The sequence below is a fragment of the Thamnophis sirtalis genome, unplaced genomic scaffold, assembly GCF_051295495.1.
Source record: "Thamnophis sirtalis isolate CommonGarterSnake01/CBP01778 unplaced genomic scaffold, rThaSir2_p1.2 scaffold_4, whole genome shotgun sequence".
Classification (NCBI taxonomy): domain Eukaryota; kingdom Metazoa; phylum Chordata; class Lepidosauria; order Squamata; family Natricidae; genus Thamnophis; species Thamnophis sirtalis.
In genome coordinates this window covers 95,166,098-95,187,229 of record NW_028261384.1, presented here as the reverse complement: position 1 = coordinate 95,187,229, position 21,132 = coordinate 95,166,098, and the positions used below count along the sequence as shown (strand labels likewise).

General features: G+C 39.5%; 1 protein-coding gene across 2 annotated transcripts in view; it reads right to left on the bottom strand.

The window, feature by feature from the left end:
* Window positions 1–21,132, bottom strand: part of THRA (thyroid hormone receptor alpha) — a 151,988-nt gene that overhangs the window by 8,761 nt on the left and 122,095 nt on the right. For both annotated transcript variants that reach the window (XM_087713477.1, XM_087713476.1), the window contains 4 exons: window positions 17,423–17,484; window positions 9,480–9,580; window positions 1,192–1,339; window positions 623–828 (listed from right to left, as the gene is read on the bottom strand). In XM_087713477.1, coding sequence (XP_087569603.1) covers window positions 623–828; window positions 1,192–1,339; window positions 9,480–9,580; window positions 17,423–17,484 — 517 coding nt within the window. The remainder of the gene's footprint in view (window positions 1–622; window positions 829–1,191; window positions 1,340–9,479; window positions 9,581–17,422; window positions 17,485–21,132) is intronic.

The following is a 21,132-nucleotide window of genomic DNA, read 5'->3' as shown; positions in this document are numbered from 1 at the left end:
GGCATAAATTCACTTATAATGCTGGGCGTACTTTTATTTTATCAGATCCTGGGGAAAGCCTGGGGTAAAGGGATCTACAGAAAGACAGCCTTTCAAAAGAAAAACAGGGGCAGACAATATTACAGACAGTCCTTGCTTAATGACTCTAATTGGGACTGAAAACTGTGGCTAAGTTAAGTGGTGGTTAAATGAAACATCATGTGAATGCACTGCTTAGTAGTGCAGTTCTAGCAGTCCCAGTTATGGTTGTTAGGTGAATCACCTGTGATTGTTTAATGAGACATCACGCAATTGCAACCTGCGACCTCTTGCTGGCTTCCCCATTGACATTTGCCAGTCAAAAGCTGGCTGAGAAGATTGCAAATGGCAATCATGTGAACTTGCAGAATGCTGCAACTGTTCTAAATGCCCGAATTGTGATTATGTGATTGCAGGGACCATGAGACGCCTCATAATTCATTTTTCCCAGTGCAGCTGTAATTCCAAACAGTCGCTAAATGAATATAATTAAGGAAGGACTATACGTAATCTAAACGAAAGAAGGGAAAGAAATACGTAAAAGTGTGTATTGTGTCAATTCTGACAAACAGAACAGTGCACCCTATTTGCCAGTACAATTTACCAGGAATTTCCGCTTCTGTTTCCAATGGCTGCCTTGGGCGTTGGTACTGCAGTGTGCATCCGTAGCGATGCGTATCAGCTCCCATTCCTCTGAGGTTGGCTCTGGCCGGTGCTGAAGGGATTTCATCATTTCCTCTTTGCGTCGTCTCTCCCGGTTCTCTTCAATCAGCTTCCGTTTGGCTACTCTCTTGGAGTCATCCAGCACCACTAGGAGGGTGGTGAAGAATGAAGAGGTATGAGAGGAGAGGGGACTTCACATAGAGCCAATCAGAATTCTGCAACCAATTTGGCCAATTCCAAGGTGCCAAAGGGAACTACGAATAGCCATCTGATAGGATGGTTTAATTAACACCTTAGGGAACACTAGGACGCTATTCCAGGGACTCAAAATGTAGGGATTCAAAGATTATCCCTATGTAATTTTACACACCAAACAATTATTTCCCTCTTTTGATCCTTCAACGTGCTTGGGCACATTTCTTCTCCTCTGCTCCCTGTAACCACTCCCATCCCCATCGCCTCAACTCCCCCACCCCACCCAGTTCTCCACAGTGGGCGCAAAGCCCTTACAGTCCATGGCCATGCCAACAGCAATGCACTTCTTGAATCGACAAAGTTGACACTGGTTGCGGGTAATCTTATCGATGACACAGGAACCATCATATTTGCAGGAGTATGTCGGATGCAGATTTTTCTGTATGGTCCGTCGGAAAAAGCCCTGTGGAAGAGAGAACACAGTGAGACCCAGGCAGTTCTGAGAAAGCAGAGCATGTATTCTTTGATTCTCCAACCCTCCATATTCTACTCCCCACCAACCCTTGAGCTTCTATATTCTATCAAAGAGGACACAGCCCTGTTGTACGTAATGCTATTGACCTTTCTAACTAAACAGGCTTTTTTTCGGCTATAACTATCAGTGACAGACTGCAATCACAGAGATGACTTGGGTAAAAATATCATTTTAGTATTTGGAACAATAGGTTGCTATCAATGTGAATTCGTGGATTTCGAATGGTATCTGTATCTATGGTTCTAATCCAAAATATAGTCACTTTGACATATTCTGGTACCATAGTTTCTTAGGATTGAATACAGGACAATTTACCAGGAAACTATTCTCTTTTTACTGGATCCTAGAGTTTTTATTTGATTTCACTGAGCCTTTGGAGATAAACTTTCCAAAGGATCACATCTGCGAACTAGTACTTTTTTTCCCCCATTACCAACCCTTAAATTTTTCTTAAGCCTACTATTAGCTTTTAAACTTTTTCAGCCCAGGACTAATTCCACACTTCAACGCAGGACTGGCTGGCATTTTGCCACAATTGAGTGATTTATGATGCCACTTGAGTTTTATGCCCAAGGCACTGTCTCTACCTACAGTTTGTTTGTTTTCTATTTAAGTCTGTGTTTCTTTTACCTTTTGATTTTTTTTTAAAGTAAATAAAAAGAAAGCAACGGTAATGCTTTTTTAGCCATATGTCAGGTACAACCTATTTGTAAAACAGGATTGTACACTGGATATGTAAGGGCACTATCTTTTTCGCCTTTCTGTGCAAGAAAACGGATTTTAATTGTTTTAATTATGAGCTGGTCCGAGTCATATATATAAGAAGGGAGTCTATAAATTTACTAATAATTCATTCTTTACAGAGATTGCTGCAAAATGGGAAGATTAGTCCTATCTAGAAGGTTCTAGCTACCAAAAATAACTTCTTGTCAGACCATGTGAAACATACAATTTTCATAATGCATAAATAAAGGCAAAAAAACAACAACAGCTTGCATTAGGATGGCTCTTGAAGCAGATAAAAGTGGGAGAGGGAGAATGGGCTAATAATTAAGAGGGAAATATACTCTGTGTGTATTCCAAAATAAATTTATGATTGTTACGAACTTTATATTTCTACGTTAAATCTGGCACTGAAATTAGGTTTTATGACAGTGTTTTACTCAATCTTCATCCAGAATCTTTAAATGTCCACTCATCTTTTCCCCATCCCCATTCAAAGAAAAGTAAACCCAACTTTGCAGCAATCTGAAGTACTACAAGGAACTGTAAGAAATTCTTAAAGTCCACTGTAGAAAATGTCTGCTTTTCAGGCATGCAACCAATTGTTTGTGTCTGTGTGTTTAATATTATCTTGCCTCTCTGTATATGAAGTAGTTATATTTCAAATTGAGCAATTATAAAAAGAAAACCTCTTTTTTTTCTGCTGCATTGTGTCTTTGAACTGTGTTTGAACTGAACCCACATAGTCCAGATCCAATAGGGAGTTGACTGGGGGTGGGGGGATTATTAAATGAGGCCAAGATTTGAAGGTATCATTCCTCTTATTATAACATCCAGTGCACCTTACATTAAAAAAACACTCTGCCCAATTTAATGGCATGCAAACAAGCACATTTTCATATACTTCTACCTAAACCAGGGGTAGTCAACCTTTTTATACCTACCGCCCACTTTTGTATCTCTCTTAGTAGTAAAATTTTCTAACCGCCCACTGGTTCCACAGTAATGGTGATTTTATGAAAACCTAATGAAAATGTTTTTAAATAATGCTATGAATTTTTTTTTAAGTCAATTAAATTTTAAAAAAAGGAAAGTGCTTCAGTATCGGACAAAACCCCTACCGCCCACTATGAAAGCTGGAACGCCCACTAGTGAGCGGTAGGGACCAGGTTGACTACCACTGACCTAAACAATGTCAAAGTAATAGCATTAAAAAATAACATTAATAAAAACCACCTAGAACAGGGGCGTCAAACTTGATTTCATTGAGGGCCACATTAGGGTTGTGTTTGACCTCGGCGGTCCGGGGTTGGCATGACCAGGATGGGTGTTGCCATCACTCATGTTGGGGGCATCTGTGGTGGCTTGGGCGTTCTGTCAAAGAAAACAGGCTACAGAGCTCTGTTTTCGGCTGTGACAGCCTCCTGCAAACCTCTGCCAGCAAAAATGGAGCTCAGGAGGGCCACCCGCATCCCTCCCAAACTCCATTTTCACTGGAGGAAGCACTGCAGGGTGATCCTTTGCTGTTTTCAGGGTGGCCTTGAAGGCCAAATCTAAGCACCCCATGGGACAGATCTTGCCCACGAGCCTTAAGTTTGACACCCCTGACTTAGAAAATTCACATGTTATGCCTGGGAATCTAAAGAGTTGAATTCCAAGGCATATTGCTACTGAATGCAGAAATAGACCTCCTAGAAGAGAAGGAGATGGCCATCTCAAGAGATGGATTGCAAGAGGCCACCACTAAATGATACATTGCAACCTCTAAGTGAAAATGTAGTGAATTATTAGTTAATTATAGGACAATTTTATGGAGTGTTTCCTCTACAATATACATGGCTGTAGAATGTCCCTTATAGAGATAGTCCTCTATAAGGTTATAGACTTACAGCAGTTCCTTTAGTGACTGTTCGAAGTTACAATGGTTTATATCACTTACAAATGACTTATGGCCATTTGTCACACTGACAAACCTTGTAGCATCCTCATGGTCACATGATTTACACTTGGATGCTTGACAACTGATTCACATTTATGATGATTGCAGTAACCCAGGGTCATGCCATCCCTTTTTGTGACCTTCTGACAAGCAAAGTCAATTGGGAAGCCATTCACTTAACATTCGTGTTACTAATTTAACAACTACAGTGACTCACTTAACAACTGTGGCAAGAAAGGTTGTAAAATGGGACACAATTCATTTAAATTTTAACAATACAAATTCTGGTCTCAATTGTGGTAGCAAGTCAAGGACTACTTGAATTTTCTATTGCAGGGCCCACTGACCCTAAAGCAGCATAGGCTGTTATTAAGTTAATTCTCTCCTCCCTGTCTTTAAAAACAAACAAACTAGTTTATAGTGTTGTATAATCTTTGTCAGCCACATATTCCAAATTTCTTTACTGCTAATCACTGCTAATTAGTCAAACCACATAATTTCTCCTTCCTTTCATTTTGGGCATTTAATATTGATTGTAAATAAATTCTCCCAGAGATAATGTTTAAATATTTTGGTGTTCTCTAATAATGCTAATTATAAATAATCGTAATTGTGGTAGCCAGAGCGATGAATTTGGACCAGGAAGATATAGATCCAAAAACATAACATCATAGATGTCTGTGGAGATTCTCAGTCATCCAGGTCATGGTTGTCCCAAAGGTGCTTTTTTCAAGAGGCAACTCAACTTTCTGGTTTTTCTTTGAAGACTTTTCACTTCTCATCCAAGAAGCTTCTTTAGCTCTGACTGGATGGTGAGGAATGGAAGGATTTATACTCCTTTCAGACAACTGGTCATTTGCATTCTTTTAGCAAGTTGTTCAGGTCACCTAGAAGTTTATCGGTGTTGGGTTTCTACAACCTGCAGCTCCGGAGCCGCATGTGGCTCTTTGGGCCTTCTGTTGTGGTTTCCTGTCGGGTGATCTCACTATTGGCTGGCCCTGCCCCTCGCCCTCCCCTCCCAGTGACTCCTTGCCAGCCTGAGAAGATAAGGGCAACAGCAGGGGATAGAGAAGTGACCGCGGTTGATTCTCTGGTGCCTCACTCTTGCTGGAGTTTCTTCCAGCCCTTGTTGATGCTGGACGTACTTTGGTCACTTGGGGAGACATGAAACCTGCTCTATGCCTCAAGATACTGGCCCAACCCAACTGCGACCAACGCCGGCTTCGCTAACAGGAGGGCTGGCATGGGATCTGGAAGGATGGGACAATGGAAAGAGGGACAGATCCGCATCGCCCAGCCGTGGCTTTAAAACTTGCATAGGGGACTTTTGATGCCCGGAGGGCACTTTTCAATAAAAGCTGGTGGCGGCACCATTCCGTTGGAGGACCAAAGAAGTTCAGGGCAGAAGGAAAAGAGGACTGGTCCCGCTGAACCTCACACGTCCACCCCAGGGGTCAGGCTCTAATAAAGTCAGAGCACCCTCACCAATGATGCTCATCCATCAGCCGGTCTCCCCCCCCCTCTGTTTCTCGCTCTCTATTCCTCTCTCCCTGTGTGTGTGTGTGTGTGTGTGTGTGTCTGTATTTCTCTCTATATATATATCTCTTCTCTCTCTCTCGGAAAGCCAAAGCTGGGCCAATCCAGCAAGCTCTTTTTGGGGCTCTTTACTACTCCTTTTCTTTCTTCTTGGCAACTTTTTGGAAATCCGTGCTGGCTGAGGAAAGAGTGTGAGCCATGGCAGAGGCTTCCCTTTGGGCAACTCTCCTCCCTTCTCCTTTTGCAACCACAGCTGGCCAGAGAGACACATAGAGAGAGAGAGAGAGATAAAGAGAGAAAGGGTGATAGAAGGGGATAATATATATATATATATATATAGATATATAGATATATAGATATATAGATAGATAGATAGATAGATAGATAGATGATAGATAGATAGATAGATAGATAGATAGATAGAGAGATAGAGATAGAGAGAGATAGAGAGATAGAGAGATAGATATAGATAGACAGACACAGACAGACAGACAGACAGACAGACAGACAGACAGACAGACAGACAGGAAATAGAGAGGGAGAGAAGGGGGAGAGGGGGAGATAGAGGGAGAGAGGGGGGAGAAATGGGGGAGAGAGACAGAGAGAGATACAGAGAAAGGAGAGAGAGGGAAAGATAGAGAGGGAGGGAGAGATACACACAGAGGGAGATACAGAGAGAACGGGGAGGGAGGGAGGAAGGGAGGGAGAGATGTCAAAAGGGTTCCAGGTGTTTTTTAACAACTGGTTCTCTGCCCTAATGACCGGCTGAGTAGGCATGTCTAGGGGTGGAGTCATGTGACTGAGTGGGAGGGAGTGAAGTCGAGTTGGCCATGCCCACTCAGTTTTGTGGCTCCCAGTGTTTTCTTTTCTGTGGGAAGCGGGTCCAAATGACTCTTTGATTGTTTAAGGTTGCTAGCCACATTGTGTGTCATCAGGGTCATCTGAGTGATGCAAATGGGTGTGGATCCTTCTTGGAACTGTTGAAAGGACTGTATTGTAGACTGGAGATAGATGATGCCGTATCCCTCCCCCTCTGTTAAGAGAAGGCTGTTCAATTTTGACACAGATGGCCTCTATGACCCCTCTTTCAAATCAGTGGTCTTCTCTTGTCAAAAATGTAGACTTTGTTGTCTTCAAAAGAGTGGCCTGTACGTTTTAAATGCCGGTGGACTGCTGAATCTAGTCCTGATGTATTTGTTCTCCTATATCGTGCTATGCGCTTATGAAGTGGTTGCTTCCCAATGTACACATCTGCACATGGCTCACTGTATTGTATTGCGTACTCAGTTTTTGAACATATGGCACAGCCATGTTTCTATCTGTAGAAATCTTCACTGTATTTAAAATATGTACTGGTCAAACAGAGGTCCAGCATGGCACGTAAGTGGTCTGAGCTGAGGTTCATTCTGTCACTTAGGGTGCTGACATGTAGCAGTCATTTTTTTCACTTCCATGACAGCTTTAATGGTTGGAATGCAGTTGAACAGAGAAGTCACATCATAGGAAACTGCTCTCATTCGGGTCCCGGTTTAATTTTCAAACCTTGCTGGCGAAATCCTGTGAATTGTTGATGTGATGGATGGTATTGCCAACCAGAGGAGCTAATAAAGTGGTTAGAGTTTTGACAATGTTGTAGGTGACAAAGTTGATGCTGCTGACAATTGGTCTGAGTGGAGTTCCCTCTTTGTGGATTTGGGGGACTCCATATATGCATGGGGTGGCTTCCCCAGGATGACACAGTTAAACATGCAGGTGACCTTAATGACTTGCTAAAAGGATGCAAATGACCAGCTGTCTGCAAGGAGGATAAATCCTTCCATTCCCCACCATCCAATCAGAGATGAAAAAGCTTCTTGGATGAGAAGCAAAACCTCTTCAAAGAAAACCCAGAAAGTCCAGTTGCCTCTTGAAAAAAAGCACCTTTGGGATATAACATTATAAAACTTTCAGCAAATTAGTATCTCTATTCTTTAATTTGGCCACTTGGTGATAGGAGATAGAGATGGCAGGCAGGCATAACATACATGGACCAAGTGAAGAGAATTCATAAAAACTTTTTCAGCTAGCAATCAAGTGGCCAAATAACCCACATTGCTCTCTGCAGAAGAAACAGTGTGATGCCATGTAAAATATTTGGGATGATTTACCTAATGCAGCAGAAATATTCACATAATTAATCTTTCTGAAGTGAGTTAATTCAAGGTGCAGGTAGTCCTTGACTTATGAACCAAAATTTCCATTGCTAAACAAGGCAGTTGTTGGGTTATACTTGATGTTATGACATATTTTCACGATTTTTAAGTCAATCATGATAAGTGAATCTATGGATGTTAAGCAAATCTAACTTAACTACTTGTTGAAAGCTGCCTGGAAAGTCACAAATGGTGATCACATGACCCAGGGAAGCTGAAACCATCATAAATACATGACAAGGGTGCAAATTTTGATCATGTGACCATGGGGATGTTGCAAGTCATAAGTGTGAGGACCAGTCATAAAGTGCATGTCATAAGTCACTTTTTTCAGTGCCATTGTTAACTTCTAACATTCATTAAATAAATGGTTGTTTGTTGAGGACCATCAGTACCGTAGGTGTAGGAATTTTTCACAGCCATGTTGAAGTGTCACATACCATTTCTTGAGCTAGCAAAAAATTATAGTGGCATAAAATTTAGTATCCTGTCATAGACATGCTGTTAGCAAATGGCACTGATGTTATTTATAGTTTGCAGACACGTTCAGAATAAGGATGAATTGATATCCCAAGCTTTGTTTCCCCTCCTCTCCTACTTAATGTCACCAGCTAGTAGAAAAACATCTACTAATCACTCTCAATATAGATGATGTTGGTAAGGAAAGAAGTAAGTTTTGATAGAAGAGTAAACTGCTTGGGATGTGTGGAAATGAATTCTAAGTCAGCATGGTTATCAACTAAGAATGTAGCTCCATTTGAACATAAGTCTAGCAATATTTTTGAAGAGTGCTAAACCTGCATGCAACCCTGTAAAGCTTGTATGTAAAAGAACTAGCGGTGATATTATAGCAGTATTCCAATATCTGAGGGACTGCCATAAAGAAGAGGGGGGTCAACCTATGTTCCAGAGCACCAGAATGTAAGACAAGATACAACGGATGGAAACTAATTAAGGAGAGAAGCAACCTAGACTTAAGGAGAAATTTCCTGACAGCGAGAACAATAAATCAGTGGAACGGCTTTCCTTCAGAAGTTGTGGGTGCTCCATGACTGGAGGCTTTTAAGAAGAGAGTGGACAACCATTCATCTGAAATGGTGCAGGGACTCCTGCTTGAGGAGTGAATTGGACTAGAAGACCGTCAAGGTTCCTTCCAACTCTGTTATTCTGTTAGCCCAAACAACTGACAGGCATTGGATGAATTGAATCATGAAACAGCAAAGAGAAACCTCTGTTCTGCTTCACCATCAGGCTGATCCAAGTCTCTGAAATTGGGAACAATCTGATTTGAAAGAATAAGGATACTCATACTGCCTGACTGAACTTGGAAGAGGAGCACCAAAGGGCTGGAGAGTAAGAGGCATGCCTGCAACAGCCCAAGTGGCCAAAAGTTCCTAATCCCAAAGGGTCACTTGACTGCAGCACCAACTGAACGGTCGCTGGGAACGGTCATGGTAAAACTATCACAACCTATTGGCTGTTTAAAGAGCAAAGTATTACTGTATACTGAGGATGATTTTAAGCTGCCTTGGGGTGGGAATTGAGATTCAGGTGAAAGCAATGTCAGAAGGATATGGGGCGAGGGGGTGGGGAAGGTTGCTGGGCTGTATTGCTGCTGTGATCAGGTGCAGATGTGGAAGGCCCTTGGTTGAGACACACCTATTCAAGCATTTTTTACCTTGCAGCCTTCACAGGTAATACAGCGGTAGTGGTATCCTGTGGCTTTGTCTCCACATACAACACACTGCTCATCTTTGTCCAAATAGCTAGGGATGTACCCTGTAGGAGAAAGCAGCCAAGAGGTCAAAGCTGGAAAGATGAAACAGCAGCTGCAAGAGGTTAAGACTATCGAAGTAGACTAGAAAGCATTCTTGCCCATCACTCACACTCCATAGAGAAACAGAGCAAGACAGCAACAACTACTCCTTTGTGACTACTTACCAATATCTGTTAGTTAAATGCATTTGTCCTTTGAACATAAAGTTTACGTAAAGTGTTCATTCCCACTATATTTATTTAAAGCTGAAACTTAGGAATGGTTTTATAAGACAGTTCAGGTTCTCTTGTGTTTTACAAAATGAGAACAAAATCACTTAAAGCTCAACATAACATCCACTTAAGAAGGACAAGGAGCTAAATTTGCTACTTTGCAATGCCTTAGAAGAATATCAGGATACAAAATCCCCCTTGCTTTGTCAACAATAGGCAGAAGGTGGAGGCTTTTCCATGGCCCATCTTCCCTTCGAGTAGAGACTACAAGGCTGTTCAAGTCCTACTTCCTGGCTGGGCGACAGAGGCAGGGGCAAGGCCTGGCTTGCTCCAAATCTTTCTGAAATACTCCCTCCCCCACACCCAAAGTTTCTTGAAATAGTGATAAAGAGCAGAGGAAAACATAACCACCTGTATGTCCATAAAAGGTCCTTTGTCTCTAGGCAAGGAGAAGAAGAAGCAGGCATGATGATCGTCCCTGCTAATTACTCTACTTCCACTGTGCTCTTCCAATCCCTACTCAGCCACTCCCACTTCTCTACCATTGTGGAAATCATAGCCACAGGTAGGGAAGTCACAGGAAAGTAGACTATACAGCCTTACTATAGAAGCTGGTATCTAATTTTTCATTGGCTGAGAAATAGCCAATAATAAATTACCTTTCATCAACAAAACTGCCTTTTTGGCCTGCTTGTCCTATCATCTCTACATCTCTTTCACTTAAATTTATTCTTAGTACCAATAGCACAGAACCTCTCTTGACTTTGGCTGAGAAGGCTTCCCATTCAGTTTTGAGCTCGACCAGTTTGTCCCTAAAGATGTGCAAAGGTGTATCGGATAAGCTATCCTCCAGCCAACAAAACTTTTTGGTTTGGCAGGCAGTTCTCAGTGCTCCTTTCTTCCTCAGGCAGTGGCTTATGGTCCCTTTCCCAGTCATGTTGGCTTTTCTACTTTTTCAATCTGCTCTCCAGTCTTTCTCTGCCTACTTCCTGTCTCTCCCTGTGTTTTGCCTGCTATTTCCCCTGAGGCCCCTTCTCTGAAATTAAAGTGGGGAAGGGTTAAAGAATGCACAGATAGCTGCAGGATGTTTTCTTAATAGAGCTCCATGGTTTTACTCAGCATATACAAAAGGTTCAAGGACTGCATGCATGTCTTGAAACGTTGTGTGTGGGCGCACAACTCAACTCTGATTATGTGGGTCTTTGTTGAAAAGAAACTTCATGCTCTTCTCAAATGAGCATGCTATTAATATCTATTACGTATTTACTGCTGTATGAACGAACTTCTCTGATTCCTAGAAATGGCTGAGAGCTGATTCTCACATTACACTTTCCATATTGGACATCCTTTAATATATAAAATACATACTTCCCAACTAACCTCCAGCACCTATAGATCACATGTAGATGTCACACAAGCATTCCACTTTGTTCACAATGGAATTACTGCCAATTCAAAATGCCTAATGAACATATTCCTAGAGATATACTTGGAAGTTTGCATGTATTTTTCCAATAAGCAGATATACACATTCCCATAGACAAAATTGAATCAAATACTGAAAATTGTGTCTATGGGGCAGAAGAAGGTGGGGCTGATAACGAACAGTATAATAAAAACAAATTTGCATTAGCAAACTTATACAAAAAATTTAACTGAATCAAATTTAGGTGTAATAAAATATATTTCATAATGGCCATGTAATGATATAGCATTATATCTTGGCAAATATATTATTTTATTAGTAAAGAAACATCATTTTTTCATCTTGGGTATTTATAATATTCCAATGACAAAGAATATATAATTTAGTAAATAAATTGATCAAAGCACTTCCAAATGAAAGTGCTTAGAGCAGCAAGCATGCTGGGGAATTCTGGGAGCTGAAGTCCACACATCTTAAATTTATCAAGTTTGAAAAACACTGACTTAGATGGAATATTGACAGTTGTCACATGAAGTGATTCTATTAGTCTATATTGTCAATATTGATTTAAAAAAAAACTTGCTATAGTTTAAGTAATGATCCGGTGTGGATATGCCAGAGAAAAAGCATGCAGTCTTTCACAAGCAAACCATGTTATGAGCCTACAGCCCTAAGAAACAGTTCTGGGAATCCTTTCTCAGAGCTTAATCTGGTCATTTTTGGTTTTGGTATTAAGACAAATAACTTTCAGGAAAAGAAGAAATTCCATTTTCTGTTCTGGCCTACTTTCTAAATCTTTGGAATGCATAAAACCAATAAAGTCTTAGGGTAGTCTTCCGAGATAGATTGAGAATCACTTGTAATGCCCCCCGCCCACCTTTTAAGAGCTAATTAAACAGGAAAACACAATGGTCTTGATAAAGGGCGGCTTGTAAGATGGATCACCTACAAAATAGATCTATTTTGTAAGATAAAAGCATGAGTACAGGTAGTACTCAACATATAATCATTCATTTAGAGACCACTCAAAGTCACAATGGCAATGAAAAAAGTGAACTGTGACCAACCCTTGCCTTTATGACCATTTCAGCAACCCCAGTCATATTATCACAATTTGGGCATTTGGCAACAGGTGTGTATTTAAGAGAGTCGCATTGCCCGGGATATGTAATAGCTATTGGGACCTTCCATGCTGGCTTCTAAGAAGCAAAATCAACATATAATGGAGAAACCGGATTCTCTTAATAGCCCCAGGATCCACTTAACAACTGCAGTAATTCACTTAACAATCATGGGGAAAAGGTCATAAAATTGGGCACAATTCATTTAACAAGTGGTGGTCATAAATCGAGGATTACCTCTATTTGCAGTCTCTGATTGACTGGAAGCTATGTTATCACTAATATAGCTTCTTCATCTCAATTTCTCCAAAACAGAAAGTTTGGAGGAGATTGTTTTCCAATTAAAAAAAAAACTTTTGGCAAGTCTTTTTTTTAAGTGAAAAGTGACTTGCGGAATACGTTTTTAATACTTGAGAATACAAAAGCAGTTAGACAGCTTTCTTCAAGCATGGGTCAAGAATGAAAGCCGAACCCAAAATGAGGAAGATGTGCTGGATATGTTCGCCATTTTGAATTATTTGTAAAAATAATAAAGCTAGGATACAAGCAAACGTAAGTTCTCCAAATATTAAAAGACAAATGATTATAAAGTTGCAGGTGCAAGCTTTTTTCCTGTTATTCATAAGCAGCTCCAAAAAACATTTTATGTTTAGCTGAATTTATTTATAAACTTCCCCACAATCAGAAATTCTGCCTTATCATAGTTTTCGATCAAAGGGAAGTTTGGAAGTACAATTGGGTGCATATCTTTAGGCCACAAAATATACATATGTACACTGTGAAAACAGGCAGATGCTGGAACATCCACAAAAGAAAGATCAACCACATCTTCTGTTCTGTTCTAATTGTTTTATTTTAAGTATTTTTAAAAGGAGTGTGGTCATATGTAATTCTACTTAGCATTTATTGGCTCCATTCAATTGGATACATTTAATTTAGTACATTACATCTAAAAACTCCTCTCTTCGGCATGACTGACTGTTTAGGGAACGTGGCATAAGTGATGTTATGAACATCATGATATCATCATGCAAATAACACAATAGAAGATTCTATTTAAACTGAGTGATGGCTCAGCGGTTAAAGACGCTGAGCTTGGCAGCAGGAGAGCTGACAGCCCAGGTTCAAGACCTGAGCTCCATGCAGCTGGGTGAGCTCCCATTACTTGCCCCATCTCCTGCCCTCACTAGCCATTTGAAAGCATGCAAATGCAAGTAGATGAATAGGTGCCACTTGGATGGGAAGGTTAACAGCCATCCATGGAGCTTTGCAGTATGTTGACCAAGAAATGGAGATGACCACTGCGTCCTACAATTGAACATGATTGATGGGGAAAACTTTATCTTTATCTTTAGACTCATTCATTCTTCTATTAATTTTTTTGTATATATATATGCAACACACACACACACACACACACACACACACACATATATATATATATGTATGTATGTATGTATAGTCATGTATTGTCTCATCCTATGAGAGATGCACATAAATAATATTGCATCTGTCATTTTAAAGAAAAGGACAATGAAAGCAAAGAACAATGGCTGTTATTGAAACATGGAAGTAAGAGTAAAACTGAAAACTGAACCATAATTTGACTTTTAGGCACATTGCCTATCTGCTTTGTGGAATTAATATCCCAGTATAGTCCATATATATAACATATGATTTGAAGATTATTAGCAACTGAACAGTGAAGAAAAAAATGTCAAAGGTTACAACCATATAGGCACATCTCAAGATTTTTTGTGCATTATCACTTGCATATTTTGCAAACACTGATAAAAGATATTGTTTTAATCTGATAAATTAAAGAAGGCTTCCAAGGGCAAGATTTTGGTCTTGCGTCTCAAACAAATGCAGATTGTTCTGCAATCAACGTGAGAAAGACATTGGGAGACCGGGCCAAGAGATGCTGCCTAAGAGAAAGACAAGAGGCTCAGAAGAGAATTCTTGGGCTGTAAAAGAGATGATAGAAGATTTACACTTTCAGACTTGCAAGATTGTGTTAATGTAGCTTTACAATAAAGTATAATTAGCTCATCTAGTCCTGTTTCCTTTCAGGACTATCTAGTAAGACCGACAAATGAGATTGGCAGCTTGGTTGTTAAATGAAGCAGTCACTAAGTGATATTGCAATTATGATCTTAATTCATCTTTTCTTTGCTTTACAGACATCTGGAGGTCATAAATGTGAAGACTGGTCGCAAAATTACTTTTTCATCATCACTGTGACCGCGAATGGTTGCTAAACGAGCATTACCTGTAAATCAAAAGGACATGCACAGTCTCTAAGAGAGCCACAAACTGATGGGTGTAACTGTATGTTCCACACATAAGCTTCCAGTCATGCTGTTGAGGTATTATGAGAGTTGTAGGCCAATCAAGTTAAAGGAGAGTACACAGAATACTCATAAAAATAATGGTCTTATGTGTTATGATTTATTTTCTAATCACGAACTTTCCAAGCTCATAAATTTTCGTTGTGCTATAGATAGATTAAAAGTCAGGATAATCTCTGCCTGAAGTTTTGAAAGCTGCTGAACATAAAATGAAAAGAATGAGGAAAGAACTGAAATAGAGCAAGACAGACAGTAGCTCTCTGTCTGAGGAATGAAGTCAGGTTGGTCTTAGTCCTGCTATAGCCTCCTTTTGACCCTAAGTCTCCTCACAGATAAAAGAAGCCAGATCTGCTTCCTTTCGGCTGTCCCTTGGCAGATACATTATTAATTTAAACACAATGCTCATTCTCTGTAGAGAAATCTGGGAAATATTTTCTAAAGAGGAAACTAACTCAAATTGCAGATTCCTGGAAGATATGAAAGAAAACCAAGAACCTTTTTAGTACAGATATAGGGGCTCTCTGCCTCTTTTCCTAGCCTTGTTTCTTTTTATATATAGGTCATTCTATACGCACTGTAGTGTCTTTCCATAGGGACGGGGTGGTTCAGAGGCTGATCTTGTCGATTAGAAAGATTGGCAGTTCAGCGGTTTAAATCCCTAGTGACGCGTAACAGAGTGAGCTCCTATTACTTGTCCCAGCTTCTGCCAACCTAGCAGTTCAAAAGCATGTAAAAATGCAAGTAGAAAAATAGGAACCACCTTTGGTGGGAAAGTAACAGTGTGTTCCCTGTGCCTTTGGCATTTAGTCATGCCAGCCACATGACCACGGAGACATCTTCGGACATCGCTGGCTCTTCGGCTTTCAAACAGAGATGAGAACTGCCCCCTAGAGTCGGGAACAACTAGCACATACATGTGAGGGGCACCTTTACCATTACCTTTTAGTGTCTTTCCATTTGGCAACTGCTGAATTAAAGCAATGCCAAGTAAGAGGCAACAAATCTGCTAAACCCTTATTAAAAGAGTTTTCTTCAATGTGGTTTATCCAAATAACAAGTGTCTATGAATGGGAAATAATCACATCTACTTTTTTATTTTTATGAGAAAAGAATGAAAAATGTTATTTCTAATATGTATCTCACATGTAAACACTTCTTCAGAGCTATAAACATGGAAATAAATATGTTCCAAAGCTGACTAGGGAATTCTGAAAGTTGAAGATCATGTGTCTTAAAGTTACCAAGATTGGGAAACTCTGGTTTATATTCTTTGTCTAGCCTCTATTTAAAAAAAAAACAAAAAAACATCCACATTGCTAATGGGTGAATTAATGCAAAAGCTAAACTAAACTGTAAGTGCTGAAATCTGGATCCTATTCATCTCTCTCACATGACCAAGAGTATATCCCTCCTGGTACTAAAACTATTGCCATGCTGCTGCATCACTTAAAAAAAATCTCTCAAGAACTGAAAGTGTTGAAAAGCGTATTTTAATAAGAGGGAGAATTTAAAAATATTCATTGTGGCCAGGTCTTGCGAGATGGAGGCTAAACAGGGATCAGTGAAAAAAAATCACACAAGAGGGAAAGATATGGTCTGGCATTCTTTCACATTCACCAGTCCACATGTGATTCCGTCTTGCCCCATGACCCACTGTGGCCTCACCTTTAGAATCCCGCCCCCAGTTCTTTAGTGGTTTATCTTCCTATTGCAGGCTTTGCCATTTTACATCCGATATCCTGAGCTGCCCCATGACTGCCTTTTCTGGTCTAGTGAAAAACATCCAAAAACAAAAAAAACCCCAACCTTGCTCAAGAGGTTCAAGTCAAAGTTGAATACATTTTGGGGATATTGTTTTATTTCAATTTATCAAAGCAGATTTCCCACAACTCCTTTAATTTCTTGTATTTCTCCAATCCTCTGGAATATCAACACTCTGTTATATAAGTAGAATAACAACTTTGAAAGCCAGTTTGGTCTAGTGGTTAAGGCATCAAGTGAGAATCCAGGAACTCTGAGATCTAATCCCGCTTTAGGCATGAAAACTGGCTGGGTGACTTTGGGCCAATCACTCAGCACAATTCAACCTCACAAGGTTGTTGTGGGGAAAATAAGGAGAAGTAAGGGGTGTTAGATATGTTCCCTGCCTTTAGTTATTTATAAAAATAATAAAGACATGATATAAATAAATAAATACATAAACAAATATGCATTTTTGAGAAGACTCTGTTGGAATAACTGTTCCGCTACTAAAGTCTAATTAATAATGTGATCTAAGAGGAATTTCAAATACATGCTTGAGTACAAGATAGGAAGCTAACGGAGATCCTGTCCCCTTAATTCTTTATGGAGATTTGCAAATCCCCATAAAAAGACTTACAAATGGTAACGCCAGATCTTCCGAATTTGTAACTGACAAAGCCAAACCGACCTGTGACTATCAGCTGGATATGGCATTATATGCTTTTCCTGTCTGCTTAGGACAGTGGAAAAACAGAACAACCAATACGCTCCTGTAGTTATCCCAAAATGCTGTCATCTTTGGATGTGATCCTTTTCTATTAAGTAAAAGTCCCGTTCCTACAAAAAGGAAAGAATCCTAAAAAGTGAGTCACTTCCTCAATATCCTGCTGGCAGGACTACAAGGAAATATACTGTCTTCTAGTATCACAGAAGAGATAAGCACATTGATCTGAAAATTCTGAGCGCTGGCAAGCTTGGGAGAGATGCTTACCTGACATATTGCTTTTCACCGAACATTGGCTGCTTTTTCTTTTACGTTTCCCATCCGGCCACCTTCAAAGAAGAGAGAAAGGGGAGAATCGGTCAGGAATTTGGAGTTTTAATTTATCTTTCTTGCTCACCTGCTGAAACCTTATCCCCTTGCCCCAAAACTTTCCCAAATCACCAGAGCTCAGCTCACCCTTTTTCTTCATGGTGTGGCATTTCCATTATCCTACACCCTTTAAGAAATCAGGAGGTGTGAGCAGTACAAGGGGACTTATCTGAGAAGAGCAGAAGTGATAAAGTAGTTGGGAAGATGTTTCAATGCACATATGCATGGCTAACCCCCTTGATGGCCAAGATTTCCATGCTATCCTTCGCACAAAGAAGAGTTCTGCTACACTGATCTCACCTCAAGCTAATATGCACTATATGCAGGAGATTAAAAAAGGGAAGTTAAATTACCAGCGATCGCTTAAAGGAAGCTAAACCAACCCAATCCAGGTTATACTTCTTGAACCGAGATCTATGCTGCCCTAAAAAGAAGTGAGAGGTTGTCATGATAGCTTTACACTTGCCCAAAAAGCTCAGGGTGATTATTCCATTCAACCTTGTGACAATTTTTTAGTGTAGGTTAGGACTTAATGACATAACCTATCCGAAGTTAATTGGCCTAGTTGAAATCTTCTGCCTTAAGATAATACCTTGCTGGAGCAATAAAATATGGTAGAAAGAAAGATGTAAAGCTACATAAATCCTTTTGGCAGCTGAAATGTAGGTGTCTACGAAAGGGAGGAGGAAAAATTCATGAAACATTGGAAATTCTTGTTATTACCAAAAGAAGAAAATAGTCCCAGTTCAACTACACATTTGGAAGTATACCGAATATTTTGTTTATGTGTATTTAATTTGTATTATTAAGCTTGGATGGTATACTTTATTAATTTGAAATTAATTAATTAATTAACAGTATTTGGGGAAAGCCTAATTAAAAGTTATTATAAATTGCTAGTAATACATAATGAAAACAGATGAGTGGAAGGGATTGAAGGTGTATTCTAAATTCCATATGTGTGTGTGTGTGTGTGTGTGTGTGTGTGTGTGTGTGTTCGTAGATTTTCACGGGTGTAGGTATGCTGGTCTTATTTATTCGGGTCTTTTCCCGTGTAAGATTGAGATTGCCTTGGCAACATTTCGGCGAGGTTTCACTCGCCATCTTCAGGCTGGTGTTTTCGGCTTAAAGCGTGGTCGGAGCTGCATCATTAGCACCAGTCTACCAATCATGATACAGCCACAGATCCAATCAATCCACTTACTGAAACAACGCCAGCACTCCACACACCGCCCCCCACCAAGATTTATAGAAAGACGGCAGCTCCGACCACACTTTAAGCCAAAAACACCAGCCTGAGGATGGGCGAATGAGACCTCGCCGAAACGTTGCCAAGACAATCTCAATCTTACATGGGAAAGACCCGAATACAACAAGACCAGCATACCTACACCCGTGAAAATCTACAATACATATATATATATATACATATGTATATATGTGTGTGCGTGTGTTTTCGTAGATTTTATCTACAAAATATGATAATTCTAATGAATAATGAAGGAAAATTTATCAAAACTGTCTCTAACCCAATAGTGTGAATTTAAATTGAGTACTAAAAACCCCATGAACTTTTGAATGTTTCAGTAATTTGAGTACAATATAGCATACAGTAGATGAGAATATTTTTTTTCTAGTCCAAGAACTGAGAAATTGTTTTTAGATAAAAAAATATTTGAAATAAATGTTAGAAATTTCTGATAATTCTTCCAAGGATTTCAGGCAATTAGAAAGAGCTGAAGAAAAAAATGATCTTACAAATATTTGTATGCATGTATGACTGAGATAAAATTTTTATGTAGACAGAATATTCTTAAGGAAAAATGAATTTTTATTATTAAAATATAAAGTATATTTCTCTGCAAAATATGTACTTATTTTAATAATAAAATACAGGTACTCCTTATTTATAACCATCTATTTAGTTGCCCATTTGAAGTGACAAGAGCATTGAAAAAAGTGACTTACGGCCATTTAAAACAGTTGGATAGCATTTATACAGTTACACGATTAAAATTTAGGTAATTGGCATGTATTTATGAAGGCTGCATCATCCCACAGTCACACGAATGCCATTTGCAGCAGTTCCAGTTGACTTCAAAAAAGTCAAAGTCAAATGGGAGAAGCTGAATTCCCTTAATGACCACTTGACTGATTTAACAATTGCAGTGGGTTCACTTAGCTGTGAGAAAAAAAAGATCGTAAAACTGGGTGTGCTCACTTACCAACTGCCTTGCTTAGCAATGGCAATTCTGGTTCCAACTGTGGTCAAAAATCAAGGACTTCCTGTAAATAGGAACACCTACATGCCCACAATCCAGTGAAAATCTGGCTTTTAATTATTTCAAATTATCAGACCCTGTGCATTAGAATTCTTTATTGGCCAAGTGTGATTAGACACACAAGGAATTTGTCTCCGGTGCATTATTTCCTAATATAAAGACCAGCAAATTAATCTACCAAGAGCCATTACTTAACAACCCTAGGGATGATCCATTGGAAACGTTTTACTCAACAGGTTCTTTCCACCGTATTGAGTGAAATCTTCTTAAATCCAATTAATACGACCACCAAAAAATTGAATATTCTTAGCACAATTAGAGAAGGGACAGAATTTATAGTTTCCATTATAAAGAGTTAGTATGGTGTAGTAGGTTAAGATATTAGGCTAACAAGACTGGAATCTGCTATTGGCTAAAGAAATTCTCTTTATATTTTGAGTTAGTAACTCTCTTCTAACCCAATTTATCTCACTGAGTTGATATGAAGATAAAATGAAGGCAGATCCCTATATAAGCTGCCTTGAATTTCCTTGGGGAAAGACAGCAAAAGGTAAAGTAAATGCATGAATTTCTCATACTAGATTGAGCTGTATGAAACTAGAGAGGCAGTTTGATGTATGATTAAGGCATCAGACTAAAAATTGGGAGACTGGAAGTTCTAGCCCCACCTTGGACATGAAACCAGCTGTGTGACCTGGGACCAGTCATTTTTTCTCAGCCCTAGAAAAGAAGTAATGGCAAACCACTTCTGAAAAACCCTGCCAAGAAAACTGCAGGAACTTGTTCAAGCATTCTCTTAAAATTAGACACAATTGTACAAAAGAAAAAAAATGAACTTATCCAGCTGTGTTCATAATTATACCAACTTAGCCCCTAATATTGCTCTCTCCCCATCTCAGTTTCAACAGGATTGAGGGCAATGGAGGAAATTATTTTCCAGAAGAAGAAAGCTACAAAGATTAAGCCTGGATGCCATCTAAAATACATAAGGGTTGACTAAGACGAAGGATTTAAAGTTTTATTCAATATATAAGAATATATTCCTTGCAACATGTGATCTTGTGGGCAGTTCTGTTGAGGAAGTTGTTACCCGCTGAAAAAAGCAATCCAGCCACTTAATGGGACTGTCCCAAGAGGCCTCCCTCTTGTTGGTGAAGTCTAAAGGATGTTTACTGAGGACCTTCAGAAGTGGAAGTAGCAAAAGAGACTTCTTAATGTGCCAGAGAAAGAAAATACCATAAATACAGATTCAAGTCTGATTCTATGCTGGACCAATAATTGAGATGAAGCATTGTTATTTCTCCCTTATAGTACTAGCAGGCTTGT